Below are 21,944 nucleotides of genomic sequence, written 5' to 3' on the forward strand. Positions count from 1 at the left end.
GACGGTCCATGTGCTAAAAAGCACTCACTCTGGTGCTAAGAAAGTGAGGCAGTAAATGAAACACACACACCCTGAGTGACAGTCATACTCATCCATGCCCGCAGGATGGTAATTTTAGAGATTCTCAATTAGGAGCAAAGCCTTTTAGGAGAAGTAGCTGGAGCTATACGAGATTAACAACAGCTCTGACTACTGACCTAGTAAAGACAGACAGTGGAGGAAATGAGAAAGGAAAAGACAGTAAGAAAAACAACATGGCGATAAGAAGAGAGAGCGATGGTGATCACTAAAATCTGGGATGAAAGTAAAACATGACAGTACAAAAACAGGATGAACGTGAAAAACAAAAACATGATGTCTGTAAAAGGTAAACTCATGAAAGGACAGAGGGATGGGGGAAGTAAAAGAGAGGAGCGTCTCATGACGATGGTATGATGAGGGGTTTATCAAGGACAGATAAAAATAAGATGATGAATCAGAAGTCTTCACGCTCACAAGACCACACACACACACACACACACACACACACACACACACACCTTTAACTCAGTGTCGCAAAACATTAGCGGTGTGTGTTACTGCAGTGAGAACCAGACCGTTTCACAACTCTGGTCAATTCATTTGAACTGTCCAAAACTACATTTCTCACATTTTCCTTTTTACGTACAGTTTCATTAACCCTAAAGTGACCAGGCGATTTTAGCAAATAAAGTTATCATATTATGTAATTACCAGCCACTTAATTTGGTACACCTTTTCAAGCACTCAATGTTATCTAATCAGCTAATCACATAGCAGGGAATCAGTGCATTTAGGCATGTAGACATGGTCACGTTTAAACTGAGTTTCACAATGGGGAATAAAGGTGATTGATTTCAACGTGATATGGTTGTTGGTGTCAGACAGGTTTCTCTGAGTATTTTAGTACGAACTTGGATTTTCCCCACACAGGGAATAGTGAGAAAATACCCACTAAGCAGCAGTCAGCTAGGAGAAAACACCCTGAGGGCACACTAGAGGTCACAGGAGAATGTGTCCACTGCTTCAAACTGATAAGAAAGAAACAATAACTCCAGTAACCACTCGTTACCATCGAGGTATATAGGAGAGCATCTCTGAGCTGATGGGCCACAGCAGCAGAAGAGCACACTGGGAGCCATTCATGTCTAAGAACAGGAAACTGAGGGGTTCACCAAGTGTGGCAACAGATTGGAGAAATGTTGCCAGACCTGATGAGTCACAATTTCTGCTGTAATACTGGACAGTAGGATCAGAATTTAGCGTAAACAACAAAAGCATGGATCCATCCTCCCTTGTATCAACGATCCAGACTGCTGCTGGTGGTGTAATGGTGTGTGGAATATTTTCTTGGCAAACTCTGAGTCCTTTTTACCAACTGGGCATGAATTAATGTTACAGCCTAGTGAGGATTGTTGGTAAACATGACTATCCCTTTATGAGCACAATGTAAACATCTTTTGATGGCTGGTTCCAGCAGAATAATGTGCCATGTCCCAAAGCTAAAATTAGCTCAAACTGGTTTCTTCTTCATTCAATGACAAGGAGCTGCTGTACCCAAATAGCCTCCACAGTCACCAGATCTCAATCTAACAGAGCACATTTGTGATCTGGTGCAATGGGAGATTTGCATCACTGATGTGCACCAATCTGCAGCGACCGTGAGACTCTATCACGTCAACATAGACCAAAGTCTTTGACGAATGTTTCCCACACCTTGTTCAACACCATGAAGACTTAAGGCAAAAGCGGGTCTAACCACCCAGTACTAGCAAGATAACCAATGACATGACCAGTGAGTCAACCAGATCAAGTAACTAAAATCAACAGGCCAAATTTTGCCAAATTTGATTTGTGTTTAAAACAGAAAATAACTAAAGTTGAATGCATTAAAAGAAACACAAATACTTCTTCAAATGTAAAAATCTGGGATAAACGTACTATAGTTTTGTCTTTGGAAGCCATGATTTAAGAGAGAATTTACAACCCATTATCCACACCACCTTAAAAAATGGTCTCTGTAGAGGTGGGAGGAGGGAAAGGACAATGCTGCTGACACATAAAAAGGCAAGAAGCTTACAGAGGGATTGCTGGGATTTTGAATAGCTCTGCACTAAAAAGAACAGCATTTAAAATAGTGCATCCTGATTGCAGCTCCTGCGGAGGAGTGCAGTGCTGCAGTTCAGTGTTTAATGTGAACAAATCGCAACTGCGGCCGCCATGCTGTCAGAGACATTACGGCAAAGAGGGAGAAGACTGTGGTAATACGACTCAACTCACTTTGATCCATCCCAACAGGATCTGTTAAATAGCCACATTATCTCTCTGAAAGACAATCAGTATTACATTCATCCAGGAATCCAATCAAAGGCCAGGCTACTCCATGATGTCAGTGCCACAATGAATTACATAAGAACCACAGTGAACCCCCTGTAGCTGAGCCCTCTTGGTACAGGCCTTACACTGAAGACATGTGAGAGAATGGACCAGTGCACAGTGACGGGGGTGTCCAGTTTCCTCGCCTCCGCGTTGGCATAGTAAAGTAGATGAATGGGATTAGGGCTCGGGCCCCTGCTGGGGGGCTGTCTGTGTGACATCCCGCCAGGACCAACCAGATTACCCTCACAGCCTCATTTGCATGGCAAATCCTCACACCACCTCGCATGCACGAGCACACACGCAAACGCACACAGTAATGTATGAGGCTAATGGAGCGTGGACTGTAAGCAATACACTGCAACACCATCAACACTGGGCAGAGAAATAAATGGCCTTAATTCATGGAAATTAGCTCAAATTCATCAGACATTAAAAACAAAACGAATCTATAAATATCTTTGAAAATTGAATGAAAATACTGTTAAACTGCTTGTCTTAGTCAACCAATAGTCCAAAGGTACTAAAATTAAAAATAATTAATAATAAAAGATATACAAGGTCAGGAAAGCTCAAATTCTTCGATGTGAAAAAGGGAAACAAGGAAAGTCTGTTATTCTGTTTTAAACATTAGTATGAAATTCACAGATTATCAAATTGGTGTTCTGTGTGAAGTTTGCGTGTTCTTCCCATGTGTGCGTGGGTTCTCTCTGGCTTCCTCCCACAGTCCAAAGACATGCAGTTAGTGGGGTTAGGTTAACTGGTCATTCTAAATTGCCCATAGGTGTGAATGTGAGCATGAATGGGTTAGCCCTGTGACAGACTGGCAACCAGTCCAGTGTGTACACTCCTTCTTGCCTTATGGTAGCTGGGATAGGAGCCAGCTCCCCTGTGACCCTGATAAAGATAAGAGGGTGGAAGGATGGATGGATGAAATTATTGGGAATTAATTGCTATTCAATCAACTTACTGAGGTTTATCTAGGCTTAAAATCAATCACCCTGTGCACCCAATCATGACTGACCCACATATTTAAAGGTCAAACTTTTTCCAATCTGTGGGTTATGATCAAGTCAGTCACAGAGTGGGAGAATTAGCATTTCTCAAGGTAGGAAACGCAAGCATACGTGTGATGTGTGATGTACCTGCAGTGATTCATGTACGTCACACACTTCATTCTGACTCTGTCCACCTTCCTTTGTTGTGTTTACGGTGTGTGAACCTGTTCCGGTGTGTATGCGTGTTGCGCAGTCAGCTGAGAGTCACAGGCTGAAGGAATTGGAGCAGATTAAAAGTCACCCTGCCTCTCTCGCGGTCACAAGCCGGGCTTGACACTCAGAGCCGCTCTGCGCGTCCTTTCATCTCACGGGATTTAAACAAAGCGCACACGTCCGACAGGATGGGACTGACAGTTCACACAGTTATTAAGAGTAATGTGTATAAAGTATAAGTTTCTCGCCTCAGTTAATAAAATAAACTTCCTTCTCATCTTAGCAACAAGATACTGTTCTTAGACGAGCTACCGTAGATTACACGCACACACCAATCTGCAGATTTAAAACACTTTGCTTCCATTGTGCTACAACTGGATGTAAACAGGATTTTTAAAAAACCCACCAGCTACTTAGTTCCTCCGCAGCAGTCCCTATCTAATCTCCCTTTCTAAAAGAAACATTTGTTCAAACTTTTTCATGTTTCAACAACTCGGCATGACTTAAAAAGAAACACCTCTGCTCTAACATTTATTGCCCAAGGCGCTGACGCTTTTCAGACTCTCGCTGAACATATACACGTCAAATCATATCCAGATATCATACAGTGGTTCACTCTGCCGCACATCAGTGTGGCTCCAAATGTCTCATTTTTATTCACCTGCCTACAGCTGGATTTTTACTATGTTTATGCATAAGCCTGATTTTAAGTATCACGTCTCCAGAATCAGCCATGTGAAATCATTTCATACCTATATGAAATTTAAGAATAGAGGCACCGCACCTCACATCCCTCTACACTCTCTTCTAGCATCTTATCACTCAGCCTCAAACTGACCAGCATGAAGATTTATTGAGAATCATTTATCTGTTACTGGAGCTACCAAGGCTTCCAGATTTGATTTTAAAATACTCTCTCGTATATGAAGCCTGATATGATCTTACATCTGATCCTTCACTGCCAAACTGTTAGACATCCAGTACTCCTCCCGGAGAAAAATCCGGGATGAGCTTTTCCCATCTATGACCCTAACCTTTGAATATTTCTACCTCACTAGAAGTAATCAGATGGATCTAGAGAAAATGATTCCCTTATACCCAAGTTTGTTCTTTCAGCTTTCTTCTCTTTATTATGTTTTATGGTTGTGAAGCCCTTTGAACCTCTACATGTGATAGCGGGCTCTACAAATAAAATCGATCTGACTGACAGGATGATGGAGAGACAAGAGGAGGTATAGATCTACCTTTCAGCTACCAGAAGCTTCCTGCCCACTCTAGATAATTAACAAGGGGGGCGCAAAGGAGAAGATGATGAAGATTAAGAAGAAACTATAAGCCTTGTGTATAAGGTGATAGATATGAACAGACATCAAGAGGATGACACAGGAAGGGGAAAAAAAAAAGAGCAGGAAAAGACATGAAGGAGAGAAGTGGCATCAACTGCTTAGCCCTGCCAACTGAATTAGCGCTAAAACTAAATGTCTGCATTTCCCAAAAGACAAATCAGATAGTGGGGGCGGAGAAATAAAGATACAAAGGTGACGGATTAAAGAGGAAAAACGAGAGGAAGGATTCAGTGTATGCTTCACAGAGATGATGAACTATAGGGGACAGAGCTGCAGGACCAGCTGTGTGTGCGTCTCAGCCCCAGTGCAGCAGTGTGCAATCGATGCACGCTAACCGCTGTCCCCTATATTGCTTTTAGAGCAGCCACCATGATTTATTCATTAACCGCTTCTCTCCCATCTCACTTCATCTCGACATCTCTGCTGCGTCTTACAGCCCTCGCGTTCTTCTAGCAAAAAGAAGCATCCAGGAACAGAGAAGACACAAGGCTTCATTCACAAAAAGCTTGCTAAATTTGAAAAACAGCAGAATCTCCAAACAAAACCAGCTTCATAGGAAACACCTGGTGACAAGTGAGACAGCCACAGCCCTGCTGCAGTCTGCGCAGCGTAAATATCTCTTATGTCCCTTCTGCTCGTTATTTCCGGCCAAGCTGTGGGGGGTTAGAAAGGCTCTCCATCTTAAAGTGGAAGGGTGAACGTATCCACTGCTGACAGCGTTTCTGAAAAATGCTTGCCAAGTGAGGACTGAAGGTCAACACAGAGAGAAAAGATGACTTTTTAAATTACACCAGCTGCGAGCAGACACAGTCTGAGCCGGGACGTGACCGTGTGTGTGAGATTGCGTCTCACAGAGGTCAAAGCAGCAGCAGCACTGGTTTCCTCTGTCCGTTTCCTTTTGGGGGATCTTTTTCTAGATTATTTTGAGAATTTTTATGTCTTTGGCTGAAACACAGCATTTCTGTCCCTGGACAGGAAAGGTTGGAAAGCACGCTTTGCCAATCAGGGCATCTGCATCCATGTGCTTCCCTAACCTCTTGGTTGCTTTTTGCAGCCTTTTTACCAATTCAACCCACACACACGCCTTGATATCATGCAAGGCAACATCTACTGGTATTCCTGACCCATTTTTCCCCCCCATCAAGTTAGTGTGCACGCTGACACACAGCAGCCAGAGATTCCTCCCCCCACTTTTCTGTGATTACACCGAGCGCCCAGGAAGCAGCCGACAGAGATGGGATGCACATCGCTCTACTATATCAGAGCAAAAACTACGAGAGCTTTGACAACCGCCACGCAACCCCGGAGAAAGGTTTTCAGAGATGTGCCACACAGCCTTCCCTATCTGTCATGAATACAGGCCCTGTGTGCTGCTAAGAGAGACGGCCACTGTTACCACACAAATATGCCCACATTTATGCATCAACGCAAATATTTCACACTCGCTAGCTGCTCCCCTCACGACTATTCAACTCGATTTCCTCCCCTAACGCACAATCACAATGAACCTCATTGATTATTTGACTAGAAATCAGCTGGGTGCTGGTTATGTAAGAACCCCGAGGGGAGAACTGCTGCAAACAGTAAGAAAAGAGGGGATTTAAAAAAAAAAAAAAAGGTGGAAAAACACGAAGAACGGGGAGGAGAGACGTCACTGTGGCAGATTTATTGCATGCGAATAGAAAATGTGGAGAATGCAGGAGAGACTGAGTGCCAGAGGGATCACATTTTGACACTGCAGTATTTTTCTTTCAGCAGCTTCACTAAAACGCCGTTATTATTGTGTTTATGTTATACACTCATTTTTTTTGCATGCGCTTACTGTAAATATGATACTACTAAAGCTACAAAGAAGAATCGTTCCCTCCAAGTTTTGCATGTTACTATAAAAGGGACTGAAAAACAGAAGAAGTGCATGGTTTTATCGCTTAATTACTTTTGCTGCCACTGATATGCCTGGAATTTATCTCCTCTGGTGATGGATTTCATTTCCGTTTTCCTTCATATTCTCTTCTTAATTTATGTGCTTTAATATTCTTCAAAGCATCCTAAATGTTCCCTCAGTTATGAGCATCCAAAAGATTGCAGAGTGTAAACAGTTTCCCACATTTCTGAGGTTCAACCTCACTGCATTAACAACAACACAGCGGGGCAGAAAGGCCCAGGAGATGGCCCAGGAGATGTCCCCGAAGCCCCCCTCCACCCGGCCTCCCTTCACTCTCCATCTGCAGTTAGCAGTGCAGGCTTTCTAGCTCGGCCAGCGTTTGGTTCTGCCTGCCGCAGCTCTGGCAGCGCTTGGTTTTCCTGCCGACACGATCAGGTGCTGCTGGAGAATGTGACTAAACAGGAAGTAATGTGGGAAAGGATGGGAGGGTGGAGCAGAGAGGGGAGGAGGCGGGGAAAGAGAAAGAACAGAAGGATAGAGACAGAGCAGAATAATTAGGAGGTAATGAAATAAGCAAGTGAGAATGCGAGGAAAAGGCAGACAAGGAGGAGGCTGAATGCGAGACGGGAGAAGGAAAAAAAAAATCAATACCAAGAAGAGCAGAGCAGCCACGAGATGTTTAATATTAAAATGTGAAGAAAAGCTGCTTTAGTGCAGCAGAGTAATTGATGATCTGGTTAGGGCACAGTAAGATCTGAAGGACGGAGACTGTGCTCAATGACAGAGAAACAAGAGAGAATTGAAGGAGGACGAAGAGGAGGAGGAGGTTGTGTTCTTGGGGGCAGAGATCTACTGTGAGAGGAGACCAGGACTGAGGGAGCTGGAAAGCAAAAACTAGGCCACATGGAAAAATCCAGCTGCAATGATCCAACTCTGGGACCAGCGCATAGCTCCTATGTCTGCCTCTCCTCCTGTCTATCTGTCCATCATCTGTGGTCTTCTGTTAAACTGCTCTGTCCTTCTTCCTCTCCTGAGACTGCAGCTGTTTGTCTCCATCTCTATGTTTTTGACTGCTTTTCCTCTCTTGCTTCTCTAATGGATCCTGTACTTCCTCCAGTGTCAGAGATCAATCGTCTAATTACCAGTCCGCGGAAGTAAAGAATAATTTTCCTCTGACTTTTTCCACAGTCTAATCTCGACATTTCAAACTCTGATTTTACCTTAAATGGGATCACATTATTCCAGGAGCAGAACATTTCTCTGAGAGGCACAGAGAAAGCAAACAGACCGAGCTGATGGCATATTCAAAGCAGGAACAGATACAGTTTAATAGGATTCACAAGATGGCAAAGCACATGTGTGTGGAGGAGTAGAGAGGGCGGCACTAAGAGAGATCTGGAAAGAAGGGAAGAGCTGCCCCAACACTTCCTGAACTCAATGAAAATGTAGGACGTCAGCAAACACTCAACTCCAAACCCTTCCTGTTACTCTGTGCACTTCCTGTGTCTTTCTGTCTAAGCCCTTGACCTGTGTAAGAATGAAGCCAGACTACATGACCAGGGATGGAAATACTGTAATTTTACAGGCTCCAGTGGGGCTGGGTAATAAGTCACTATTATTACATCCAATTTTGTTTTATAGTGTTTGAAAATTGTGTCGTCCAGACTAATCATTTCAAGCAAAAAGTGCTTTAAACTTTGGTGCTTTGTTTTATTTATTTTTCAATTAAAGGCACCGACTATAGCACCATATCCAAATTTCACTGCCCCAGCTATATACAGAGCAATCTTTCTATGCACAGTCACAGTCAAGAAGTCCATTTAGAAACAGGAAAATGAAGAAAAATGCTTGTGAATTTGTATATTATCAACTTTCTTGTGCTTTATATGACTTAATATTGCAGTAATATTAGTATCATATTACTTGGTCTTTCAGTATTGATCAATGTTGCCACATTTAGCTCAGGAAAATGAGCACTTTTCACACACATATTGAGGTAGCAACATGTATCCTGAAGAGCAGGGAATATGGTTTATATATGTGAATAGGTCACATAAAAAGGAGAAATCCTGAGCTTTTGGGGAGTGAAAGGCTGCTACATTTGTTGACAAAATTCATCACCTTTGATTTCTCTTGTGTGAATGTCAGCGCTGATGACATTTAGAAAAGAAAAAAAAAAAGTATCAGTGAACTCGTGTGTGTGACCCTGCATGACTTACAAACAGTACAGTAAAACATTAATCCTGAGGGGTGGAAAAATGACACTGAATGTTTGCTTCTCTACCACACGCACACAAACACAGAGGGCAGCAGTAGCACTGAGCTGCCAGAAGACGGATGAATTAGAGGTGGTAAGTATACAGTACAGAGCGGATATCGTGATAGACGCAGAGGACCACACACACTCGACATATTACATAAAAGCCTTAATGTGGAAAAACATGGAGTTTATCTACACAAAAGCAGCATCTGAATTGAATTTTAAGTAGATTTGTAGGTCAGAAACACACATTTCCTACCATCTATATTTAAGTCAGCGGGTTTCCTGACAATCTTCTTCTTCTAAGCTCTGAAATTGTTCTGCTTCCTTCCAGGTTTCCTGGCTTATATTCGGCTCTGAAAGGATTTTCGTGACACTCTACCTGACCCGTCATGTTTTAATGAACACTTTTTGCTTTTAAGCTGCTCTTAAGCTTACATAAGTGTTATTATACATGTCTAATTAGGATTATTAGAGTGAAAAAAAAAAGCAGAGAAGCAGAAATCCATAGAGTGCTGCTTCATATGTGGTAATTACAGAGCTATTTGAGTAAACATAATGCTCAAATGTTGGTGTCAATGTGCCTGAAACCATCTGCTTTGCCACTGACTCACAGTACGTCTATGAGTGTTTCTGAGTGTTCCAGTATTTTTCCATGTATGACCTTGTCACTCTTGCTTTAGATATCCTGTCATTGTTACACAGCAGTTACACTCATGGCTGCGAACACAAATGCCAAGAAAAATACAAACACACACAAACACCGCACCCGCTGCCTGTGAATGATTTAAACCCTATCACATGTCGACCTCCAGTTTTAGTGACGTGATGCTACAGCGAGCAGGACGCCAAGTTCCCATTTCTCCCTATATAGCTCTGAGTGACTCAGTCACAGGTGACAGAGTAACGAACACTTACATACATACGGGAACGCTGTTTACAGGATCAGCAGATCATAGAAACCACTATAATCCCAGCTATCAGGGGACAGAGGGGAACAGGCAGGACAATGCATGACAACGTAAAAGGGTAAATGACAGGGGGAAACTTGATATCGCTCAAGACAGTAGACATGCTGACACCTCAAAGAGCAAAACGTGATTAGGCAGTGACACACAGCAGCAGGAGCAGCAGCACAGGTCCTATTGTGGTGGAGTGAGTGCAGAGGACACAGGGTTTAGCCTATAGGGTTACAGCCTCATTATAGCACTGATGAGGGAGGCGAGCTGGGACTGCGACGCTTGGAAGGGTTGAAAACCTGCAGCCTCACAGGGCCAGAAAACAGACCTCAGTCTAACAGGAGTGCTATAACCCAGAAACAGGTCGAAAACGTCCACATTACTACAGTACCGCGATCCCCACGTGGAGCTGTTGTGTTTAGAGATTGTTTGTGGAGTGGAGTGAATATATATCAGAATAATAGAGACTATGTGTACTGTGATTAACATTATCAACTTATCAAGTGTGTGGCAAAATGTTTTTGAACCTGATGCTCACATTCTCTGTCAGGACTGCACTCCCTGTTTATGTAGCGTTTGAAACCAACACTCAGGACAAGCACACTTGGCATCACTGGACTTTTTGTTATTAGGAGAAAAACGATTCTGAAACCAGGAGCAGTGCAGTAAAACCATGATAGCAATGCTGGCTAAGGGCAGCCCTGTAAGATAAGGCATCCAAGTGGAAACAGAGAGCGTAACAAACTGTATCAATACCAATTTCTGTTACTGTACCTGTGGGAAATTACAACGCATCTACATGGAGACAACGTGTTAGGCACACCTCAGTGCACCTGCACATTTATCCTCTGGCTGTTCCGGTTTATCACTAGCGCTGATTGGCTGCAGAGGGTCACCTGCATGAATATAAAGTAAGGGTGTGTGTGTGTGGGGGGGGGGGGGGGGGGGGGGTCTCTCTCCTCCATCAACACTAGCTGCACAGTTCTCCACACGTGCTTTTGCCTCTTTTTGCTTTGTTTTGTTTAATAACATTAATCGAGGTGATGGGCGTGAATGTGATGGCTAACTATTTTGCATTAATAAAATGTTTTGCAGCATTAAATGCATCAACTGATCATGGCTGCAGGAATAGCAGCCAAACAAAAAACAAAAAAAACCTCCAAATTATGCAAAGCTGCTTTGCTTGTATCAAAATAAGAGCATAAACAGTTTTTCAAGGAAATATTAAAATTCAGATGTTTTGCTTTGCAGCTTCTGGATTTCTACACACAGCATAGCTGGAGTGATCCTCTCACTGATGAAGGAGGTGAGCTGAGATCGTGCTTGTGCAGATACTAATTAAACATCCTGGACTTTACCTCTACATTTACCAAAACAGCTCCCAGGTCACTGCTTGCTCCTGTCAGATAAAGGGCTAACAGCAGGCATGTGGTTATATCAATACCACATTTGGAGGGGACTGACATATGATGGAGCTGTTGGGCTATTATGCATTGATATTTCCAATGGGGGGGAAAGAGCCCTCAGAGACCCACGTTCAGCTCCACTTTAATCAATGTGCTCACGTTCCCTTCCTTTTAATCTCACATAATAATAATAATAATAATAATAATAATAATAATAATGGATTGGATTTATATAGCGCTTTTCAAGGCACCCAAAGCGCTTTACAATACCACTATTCATTCACTCTCGCATTCACACACTGGTGGAGGCAAGCTACGGTTGTAGCCACAGCTGCCCTGGGGCAGACTGACAGAAGCGAGGCTGCCACATCGCGCCATCGGCCCCTCTGGCCAACACCAGTAGGCAAGTAGGGTAAAGTGTCTTGCCCAAGGACACAATGACCAGGACAGAGAGCCCAGGGATCGAACCGGGCTCTCTGTCCTGGTTACAGATGCGATTCCCAACCCCCTGAGCCACGGTCGCCACGGTCCCATTCACATGGGAAAAAAAACAGCTCTGATGCACCTTATTTGTTTATCAAAGTAAAGCCATCCTGCTCGCAGATAAAACTGGACGACGGCTGCGATCAACGTGAAGCACTTAAACGGAGAGCAATTGCTCTCTTCAGGATGAGAAATGGACTGTCGAATCCATCCCGAATGAACTGTTCTCTGTGAGTGAGAGCGAGGCAGATTTAATAGAAGCCCCATTGGCTCCCGAGGAAGTCTAACACCTATAATATGTGGATTTATTTTAGCACTAAAGCAGCCATTAATGCCAGACAGAAAAACAGAAAATCCTGCGCATATATAAAATATAACACTAAGAAAGTTAAGCTGTTCTAAGCAGTTTGAGTTATAAGTGGGTTTTGTTGAACAATATAGTCTGAGTGCTAGAAAGGCTAAAAATAATAATATACATGTGCAAACTAAATGTAACTGAATTTTCTGCTTTTTATTGCATGATATGAGCCTGAATGAGTGCATCTACAAGAAAGAAAGACCAATATTTGCAGCAAAGCTTCACTGATGTGTCGTTTACAAGAGGAGACGGTTACATATTATGGCTCAAGTAGATAAAGTCTGCATATTTCCTTCTGTAGACAGGTTATTGCACGGAGTGAGAGATAAGTTAAGCAAAGTGTTGGCATAGAAAAGATATTGCAAACTGTTAGTGAAACCTCCCAAAGGGCTTCTTTCTTTGTGCTTAGACAGGTGTGTTGAACACATACTTTATGTTGGAGGCTCGGATACGAAACTCCTCATCTCAACCTCCCTCCTCCTCTCACATATTTGACAGCAGCACATGGAGGCTATGTCCCAAACCCAGAGGAGTTTAGTTTCATTATAACAATCAATAATTCAAAACCACCTCCTTTTCATCAGTGCCAGCATCACAGATGTGACCCAAGTCTATTGGCTGTCTGCATCCCCATTCTGTCCCTCTGTAACGCGCGCACACACACACACACACACACACACACACACACACACCACCTCCCAACAGTCAAGTTCAGCAGAGGCATTCATTTTTAAAGCGCCCCTGTCACCGGTATTATAAAATAGCAAGTCTCAGCCCTGGTTGTAAGACCTCTGCTGCAGGGCAGACACACATACACACACAGAAAAATAAATATAATGATTGTTTTCTTCACCTTAAAGTGTTTTAAAGCCACATCACAGCAAACTCAAACCATCCCAGTGCCCTGCACAGCAGCAGCTTTGATATTTACAGGCTAAACAGCAAACAAGGCGAAACCCGAGGCCATGTGGGGAAAACTCCTTACAGGAGTGGGCTGGGAGAACTTCATAAAACTGCTTCCTCTGGTGTCTCAAAAGCACACAAGTGATTAGGAGGGAGTCAGGGCATGCACTGTGGAGGCCAACAATGTGGCAAGGCTAGAAGTCCTGCTTTGCTTATCCAAAATACAAGGAAAAAATCCAGATTATGAAACTGGCAGAGTGGTGCTGGCTGCGTGCCTAAAAACCCACTTAAACTTTCAGACATAATCTCGGAGTTTCTTTCATCATTTTCCCTTTCATTCCCTGACAATACAAACAAACGCCTTAACTATTCCCCGTGGGATAGCTTTTTTTCATATTATCCTCTTGCATCCTGCTGAAGATCTCTGTACATTTACCTTTATATCTCTCCAGCACATCTTCATACGCCTGGGCGAACTCCTTCTCCTGTGAGTGGTTTGAAGGCAGCAGACCCGGTACGAAACCGGCCATGGTGGCTCACAAGCCGGCTTGTGAAGAAGAGAGGGGTCGGCCTGCGGACTACCGCAGTAACCCGTTCCGCTGGTGTTGCTGCTGCTTCTGCTGCCCGTCCGGACCCCAGCTCCGGCTCCCTGTGCTTCCTTCTCCCTCCTCCGGTGTCCAATACAAACACCACGGTGCGTGAAACTAGTGAATATGATGCATTGGCGCACACCAAAAGCCCCGCAGCTCACTTTTGGAGCGCGGTTAGATAATCCTCAGGGACACTTGAGAGAATATAAAGGACAACAAAAAGCCTCAGTGAGCGTCTATCTGTGAAAATCTACTAAAATGAAGGTTACATAAACGCTATCTATCCATGACAGCCGTCAGTGTACGTGTGGGTGCGGGGCCACACGGTCGCATCGCTCGGTGCGTTTCCTCCGGCCAGTCCCTCCTTAAATATCGCCTTCCACCCGGTGACTGCTGCTTTTTGTGCCTCCTGTGCGTGTGTGTGAGAGAGAGAGAGAGGGAGGGAGGGAGTATATCCTAGTGACGGGAGGGGGCCGTGTGTCTCTTTCCGTCCGGAGCTCCAAACCAAACCGTATCCGGGCTCGGGCTTTCTATCCGAGGCTGAGTCGGCAGCGTCCTGTGGATCCGAAAAGAGCCGGGCGAGCTCCCAGCATGCTTCCCAGTCGTAATGGCTGCTTCTGTCCGAGGCTTTGCGGCCCCTGGGTCCGTGTGAATGTGTGTGCGTGTGTCTCTCTCCCTCCTATGCTCAGGTTTCTCGGTCCTTCCTGCAGTGGCTGTCTTCCATCCCTCTCTACCGGCCGCGCCAGGAACCTCCGCCACAGGAATTTGTAGAGCCGGGGAAGAGCTAGCTAGCCTAGCTGAACAGGTGGAAAATGGAGCTGGAGCGCCCTCAGACGGAGGTAGTGGCTCAGTGACAAATCTTGTTCAGGTGTTTTAAAATATTGTTTATCATTTCCCACTGTGACGGATATTAAACCAGCTTACTAAAGCAATAGCCCCCTGATTGAAAACTACATGTAGCATGCTAACACTTAACGTTATTTTCCGTTAAACTGCTGAACTGAAAATCTATACCAGGGATGTCAAACTCATTTTGTATCGTGGGCCACATACAACCCCAGACTAAATACATTTAACCCCCATTTAATGTGATTAAAGTGGAATTTCTTCTTTTTTCATTTTTACTCCAAGATGAAGAAATTCTGCTTCAGTAAATGAAAGAAATTTGTCGGCACAATTAACTAATGTGTAAAATAACAGAAAGTTCTAGTACTTTGTTATTTTAGTACCTCATTGCCCAGGAGAGTAATTCACATTTATTCACATAGCGGAAAAAACAGGACATTTTCTCCATTTTAATTCTTATTGTTTATCTATTTACTTTGGTGTGCCATGAAGAGCCATGGTGGCAGTCTTTATATGTAGGAAAAAGCTGTAAAACCAATGCAAATACAGTTAAAAGTAAAAAATCTATGAGCTCATTCACAATTTCCAAAATAGTTCAGCGGGCTCCATGGTCTTCGGTGGGCCGATTCTGGCCCCTGGGCCTTATGTTTGACACTTGTGACTAATTAAATTTGTCAGTTTTTAACATTTTTTGTTTGTTTTGCAAAAGGCACGTACATGTTAAAGTCCCCCACAACTCAAGAGAAGTCCTTTTGTAATTTTATGTCTCTCTCTGTTAATTTTTCAGCATAACTTTGAACTTTGTTTGAGTCATTTTGTATATTTTAGAAATCTTTTTTTGTCTTTTTGGTGGTTTTAATTTTTCCTTCAATAGTCATATTTTATTTCTGTTCCTTGTTTTGAATCATTTTTTGTTTCCTTTTGGCTGTAGTTTTCCCCCCAGTTATTTTGTGTTTCTTTGTGATTGCTTTGAGCTTACTTTCAGAAGTCATCCTTCTCTGTGTAATCATTTTAATTCTCTATAGGTGGTTTTTTCAGTTTTAACCTTTTTGAGATGCATCTCACAAGCATATAAATCGTTGTTTTCAGACTGTCATATTTGAATCACTTCAGTCTGTTTGTCATTTGTGTCTTTTTGCAGTTCCCTGATTTCACCCCCATAAGCTAATATTAACAGAAGGTCTGTCTCAAAAGCTCCCTGATCCCTTGTGGTCCCTGCAGGCTTGTTAAGTCATTTTTCTACAATTGTCAACCCCCAACTAATTGATCATGCATGAGGATTTGCAACCACATTGCATTTTTGCCATGGCAGGTAGTCACTGTAGTAACAAGTAGATGCATTTTGATTTATTATTTCTGAAAAATTCTGCAAACAACTTGTAAAACACACTAAATAAACTCAAGAATGTTTAAAGGAGTGGACTGAATGAATGGAGCACAGTGCAATCTAAAGGCTAAGTAAACATACAAAACCAGGAGCTCTGGCGAAATAATAAAATTTTAAACAACACCTTGTTAACAAGCTTTTAAACCAAAACTTATAAGCTTCTCCAGACACAGGAAACAGTAAAACTAGGCGATTATATTTAATTGAAAAACAGGCACATCTTATTGTTCTGTATTTGACGCCATTAAATATGTATTTTATGTTAAGTAATCTGTGTGTCTGCCCTGTCCTGCTGTGGATAATCTCTCAATGCCAGTAAGGTCACAGTCCATAAAGCAGCATCATTGGTGCAGAGATTATGTCATTTAATCCCACAAAGACACATAAAGATAACCTTTATGTAAATCACAATACCATCTCCATTCTGTCAGAAGAAAAACATACATTTATGTGGTTGGAAACTAGAGTCCACAGAGTAAAAGAGGTGGAGATGTCAAGAGTGGAGGCAGGTGTAGATTGTAGATGTCTGTCTGAAGTCAATATTAGATCGAAACACAAATAAAAGATTCATGAGTGGCCCCACAAGGCAGATGACCAGTGACTGGGAAATCAAGAGCCAGATACATAAAAGGGCAGGAATGCAGCATATTTCCACTCATGTCTGCAGCCATGAATGGAAAGTAAATCACATTAAAAAACTGTGTTTACACCACCAGGTTATTCAGATGGCAATGAGAGGAACAGCAAAGAAGCTTACATTCACTGAATGTGAAATTCAGAGCTTTGCTGCTGGAGCTGTTGGTGGTCTCAGTTATTACTTACAGGAATAAAGTCAACAGGAGAGTGGATAACACAGAAGCAGGGCAGCCATACTTATGCACAAATAAATAGAAATTAAAATATCAGCATTATTGTTGATAAGTTCAGTATGCACATCATTAATTTACGATGCAGCCTGTGAATATAATGCATTTAAATATCTTCAATTTGCAAGATTTTATGGATTTGGGTGTGCACATGGAAAGTATCCTCCCTTCTTACCCTATAAATTCTAGATTACGTCCTTAGCTTAATATATGGATATCATTTGGAAATGTAATGGGGCCTTATAAGGGCCTATAAGGAACATTTTTAAGATCCCTAACCTTTTCAAGTAAATTTAGAAATTCATCTTTCTCTAAATATATAAAGAGGATATTTCATGTATTTTAGCCTTTTCATTTTGCCCCTTTTCTAATCAAATTAATGCAAACAGGAAGAATATATGTATGTACTGAATACTGAAGTGTGTTGGAACGGGTATTTACTGTCCGTCTGTCATGTGTGGGTCACGGCTGCTGTAACAGGTCTGGAAGTAGCTGCATATCATCATTTACGTCATGCATGCACACATGTGTACTCAGATGAATTTAAACCATGTAACATGACAAAAGATAAAAGGAAAGAGTGAAAGTGGCAGTAAATAAACCAGCCTCACAAGCTCATACAACATTTATCATATCAGCGGTTCAATGACCCAGGAGCCATTCATACATCTTACTGTGACCCTCTTTTCCTTCCTTCCTTGAAGCCTTTAATCTCAACACATCATCAGTGAGCAAGGCCAACACCAACAAACTGGCAGTCTCTGCAGAAATATACTGCTTTGCTGCATTGCAAGAGCTCATTTCTGAAGGTAGCAGAATAAGTAGGAGGTCACAGGTTCAATAAAAAAACATCCTATTTGTGCAAAAAGGAAAACGTTCAGGAGCTTTCCCGCACCAAAGGAAATGTTGGTTAATTATAAAAGCATCACTAGTCTGGCTTAAAACACCTTAAGCGATTTAGAAAAGACTAATTTCTTTATAATAATTACACAAAGATATTATCAGTTTCAAAGTGAATGATTAGATTCGTCTCTCTGCAGAGATCTGACCCCATCTTTCATTACTCTAACATCCTGTTTGTGTCTCCTCACTCTGCCTCTCCCTCATTACAGGACCGACACACATCACATTAACATTACCCCAGTGATGTAAACACAAACAGACACTTTAGGGATACAGATCTGGCACCCTCTGTATCTACAGGAAGTCAAGGAAGATGAATCCAAAATGCGAGAACTGAAAGAAAAACATTCCAACAGATGTTTTTGTCTTAAAAAACAAATAAACTCGGGCTAGTGACTCTGGTCTCATGGTCCAGTCGTTTCTATTGTACTTTACAGCATTGAACAGCCAGAGAAAAACATCTTTCACTCTATAAAGTCCAGACAGAGTTTCACTGATAAAATGAGGAAAAGCAGGTGATTCCTCCTAAAAATGAACCTGTCGGTGTGTGAAACCATTATATCTCCGTCTAGTGGTGGAGAACGGAAATTACAGATGAGTCAGAGTTGGCCTGAATGACCTCTTGTTTATGTTTCTCCACTTGTATGTTTTCATCTTCATGTCATGATGTGTATTAATAGTAAATACATAAGCGTGAACTTAAATAAAAGTAGTAAAATATGTGTTCAAGTGTATTTTTCACTGTTTTCTTCCCGCAGTGCGAGTCTTCTGCATGTGTTTGTTAGCATGTGTATTGTTGTGTGTCTGTGCTACATGCAGAGTCCAGCTGCACTGTGAATGTGCCAAAAGTACACAAAGTCCTCAACACAACAGCATGACCAAACACTTCAGCTGCAGAGCTCCACCTTGGCTTCTAACTTTAACGTCAGCCACAAACATTTCACACAGAAACCTCTCTGCTGCTTACGTGCCTACTCATGAAACATCTAAAAAATGAAAGCTAACATCAAACAGTCTGATCTCATTATCCACGCCTGCATTTTTGTGTAAATTACTTCCTAATAATGCAGCTGAGCGCCCTTAATAACCAGCTGAGAGATTAAATCAAATCTATTGTGAGTGACTTGGATTTAAGTTAAAACTCTTTACAGGGTCTGACCTTTGCTCTACTGTTTTGACTTTCACAAATAAACAAATTCAATCATAGATAAAAATGCACTTAAAAGATTATAACAACAAAGCCTGAGTATAAACTCTTAACTGGTTCAAGTGTAGTCGGTGATGTCTGCAATCAGATGTTTCCAATCATGCAATGAGAAAATATGAATGGCATGAGAAGCAGTTTAATGCATCTAATTTGGGTAAGTGCTTTAGCTTTGATCCAAATACTTGTAGATTCATACTAGTAACCACTTTAGCTTACCTCTTATTAATTTATAAAGACTGTTAGTCCAAAATGTGATTATTTAAAATTGTCCTGGTTTTCTTATGTTTCAGTTTCATTGTAACATAAAATTTAAAAAAGAACAGATTTAAATGTGTCCATAATATTTTTCTGTAAATGAATAGATTTAGTGTCTTAATTGAAAACACATTTAACACTCTGCTGTAAAAATCTTTGTTAGTTCTGAACCTTTAGCCCCATAAGTTGAGAAATTAATCCCAGGATATGACACTGCTAAAAACGTCTGTCAAGTTTATTTTTAGTTTTATATTCAGTTGATTTCCAGACCAGCAGGTATCTTACAGTACATGTCATCACAGATCTATCACAATCACACTCTAAAACATATTTTGTCTTTAGAAACCATACATTACGAGCTCTTGGTGCATCTTAAAGTATACCCTTCTTTGCTGCCCATTTTACTCTAAATTAACCCATCACTGACAAAATGAACATCATGTTGTAATAAACATGACTTTAAACTGGTGACTGAGACCATAAATTTAACAGAAAAATGTTTACTGTGGTCACAGAATAAGATAGAAATAGAACTAGTTTCCGCTATATTTCTGTACAGTTTGACCTCTCTTTGCAGCCAGGTGTCGCCCCCTGCTGGACACTGGAAGAAGTACAGGTTTAAGGCATTTGAGCATTGGCAGGTCATGAACAGTTTATACCAAAGACACTATCTACTTGCTTTCCTCCCAAAAAAGGAAAAAAGAACCTGTAAAACTTTATAGTGCTTAGAGAATGTAGCCTACTGGCACATCACGGCCAACCGAAAAAGGTTTGTTGGGTGGTGCTTTTTTCTTTTTTTAAACTTTATGTTTCTCTTGCTTTCAAAGTTTCCTTTTCACCACACAATCACTTTTATTTCCCTTTAGTCTCCTTGCTTTATTCCCTTCCTTCTTTCTTTACAATCCTATCTTGCCCATCTCTTTCTGTTTTAAGCTCTTCTACTGTTTCCTCTCATCTTTACTTCTTTCTTATTCATAGCAGTCGTTCTCCTTTTGTTTTTCCGTCTTGTTCCTCGAGCTCATTTCTCTTTCCAAGTTCTTTTTTTAAGTTGTCAGTGCTTGTCTTCATCCTCCTGTTAATCATTCTCTTCTCTGTGTTATGACCTCCTTCACCCTCACATCTATTCACAGAGTCACCCTTTCTTTCCCCTCTTTAAATTCTCCCCCTCTCTCTCCGACTCCATTTCTCTCCTCTCTTCATTACTTTCTAAACTCACACGATCATTCACTCCTCGGTCTCTCTCTCCCTCCTTTCTCCACTCCAAATTAAAATTCGGACACTCTCTCACTCCTTCGCTATTTGTTTTGCGCCCCTTTTATATCCAGTGTCAGTCTCTCTCACCCTTGCCGCCATTGCTTCTCCTAGCCTTGCATAACCATGGAAACAGAGTAGACCACGTCACCATGGCAACAGGGTAATAGCCAGGGCCTTGAGCCGAGGCTTCCTTTCAGTTTGCCTGCAAAAAAAAAAAAAAAATGCAGCAGGCAGGATGGCGGACGCCTAAGTTACATGCAGGCAAAGACATCTGAGGTCCTGATGCTCATATGCATAAATTATCACTGCTGCTGCCTCACTCACACTGAGCAAATGTATCACACTGTGTCATTTCCTTTCTTATTTTGTTGTACAAATAATTTCCAAACAATCCTTTATTTGTTGTGTCTCTCCATTACTGCATCTCCATGTAAGTAAAACAAGAAAACCTAAATGTTCAGCATTCATGAGGAATTTTGAAGTCAGAAAGCCTTTTTTGTGATTTAATTGGATGTGATGTAATTACGTCACAACCAAAACCTGAAGAAGAGTAGCAACTCTTGTAAAAATATGCACAAAAACGTCCTTCTAGTTACAGAAATATATAAGAAAATTATCCCATTTCTAACCTAATTTGTGACCTCAGTAAAAAAATTTCAGTTTATGGTTTTAAGTCTTACTTAATGCAACTTGACGTTTAGTTTTTTAATTTATGGTCCAATGAAGAGTAAAAAAGATGTTAAAGCCACCTTATGATTGAAAAGTCAGCACACTATGGGTATGCAGTGCCCTGAGGTTAATGCTCATCAAAAACAAAATTGCAACACAAAGATGGGAGATATCGCATTAGCTATGACCATCTTTTATATACAGTCTAAGTCTAAGACTAACAAACTACTTTTAAAATATTTTTATTCTGGTCTGTGTTTACAGCCCCCAATTAGTTCAAAATGTAATTTGGTGGGAAAATACTGAATTTTCACTCACGTACACAGAAAAACTAGCAGCTGTTGGTCGATTTCATTGACATTCAGATTCAGCAGACAGGCAGTGCAACCCAAAGTGTCTGAATAACAGAGTCCAGTCACTACAGCAGTGTCTCTCTTTATCCTCTCCAGTATTCACAAAGCTCCCAGTGTTTCCTCCCCTCGTCCTCCACTTCTTCTGCCTGCTCTTTCTTCAGATGTGTAAGGATGCAACTTTTGCCAAAATAAAAATAGATATTTTCCAAGAGAAAAGAATACCTTCTTCCTAGCACTACATCTCTGTGCTACGTGTCCTTAGTCTGTATGAATATGTTATCATGGGGCTAAACTGTGTGGCTTATAAGCAGGCTAATATATTCACATTCTGACCTCTGTTTGACTGGAAATTGAGGTCAGTGTAAACACGCCGTACAGATTATTTAAAATGTAAAATCATCACAATAGG

At 41.7% G+C, this 21,944-nt stretch overlaps 1 protein-coding gene across 11 annotated transcripts in view; it reads right to left on the reverse strand.

Annotated features, from left to right (window-relative positions):
- The window catches only part of macf1a (microtubule actin crosslinking factor 1a), a 234,715-nt gene that overhangs the window by 195,534 nt on the left and 17,237 nt on the right, over nucleotides 1–21,944 (reverse strand). The window contains exon 1 of one of the 11 annotated variants that reach the window (XM_085396336.1): nucleotides 13,642–14,570. The exons of the other annotated variants lie outside the window; for them this stretch is intronic. Coding sequence (XP_085252462.1) covers nucleotides 13,642–13,735 — 94 coding nt within the window. The 5' untranslated portion in view covers nucleotides 13,736–14,570. Of the gene's footprint in view, nucleotides 1–13,641; nucleotides 14,571–21,944 lie in introns of those variants that run through there. 11 annotated transcript variants of the gene reach the window in all.

The sequence above is a fragment of the Rhamphochromis longiceps genome, linkage group LG22, assembly GCF_057381845.1.
Source record: "Rhamphochromis longiceps isolate RC_006_pf linkage group LG22, R_longiceps_female_GT1.1, whole genome shotgun sequence".
Taxonomy (NCBI): Eukaryota; Metazoa; Chordata; class Actinopteri; order Cichliformes; family Cichlidae; genus Rhamphochromis; species Rhamphochromis longiceps.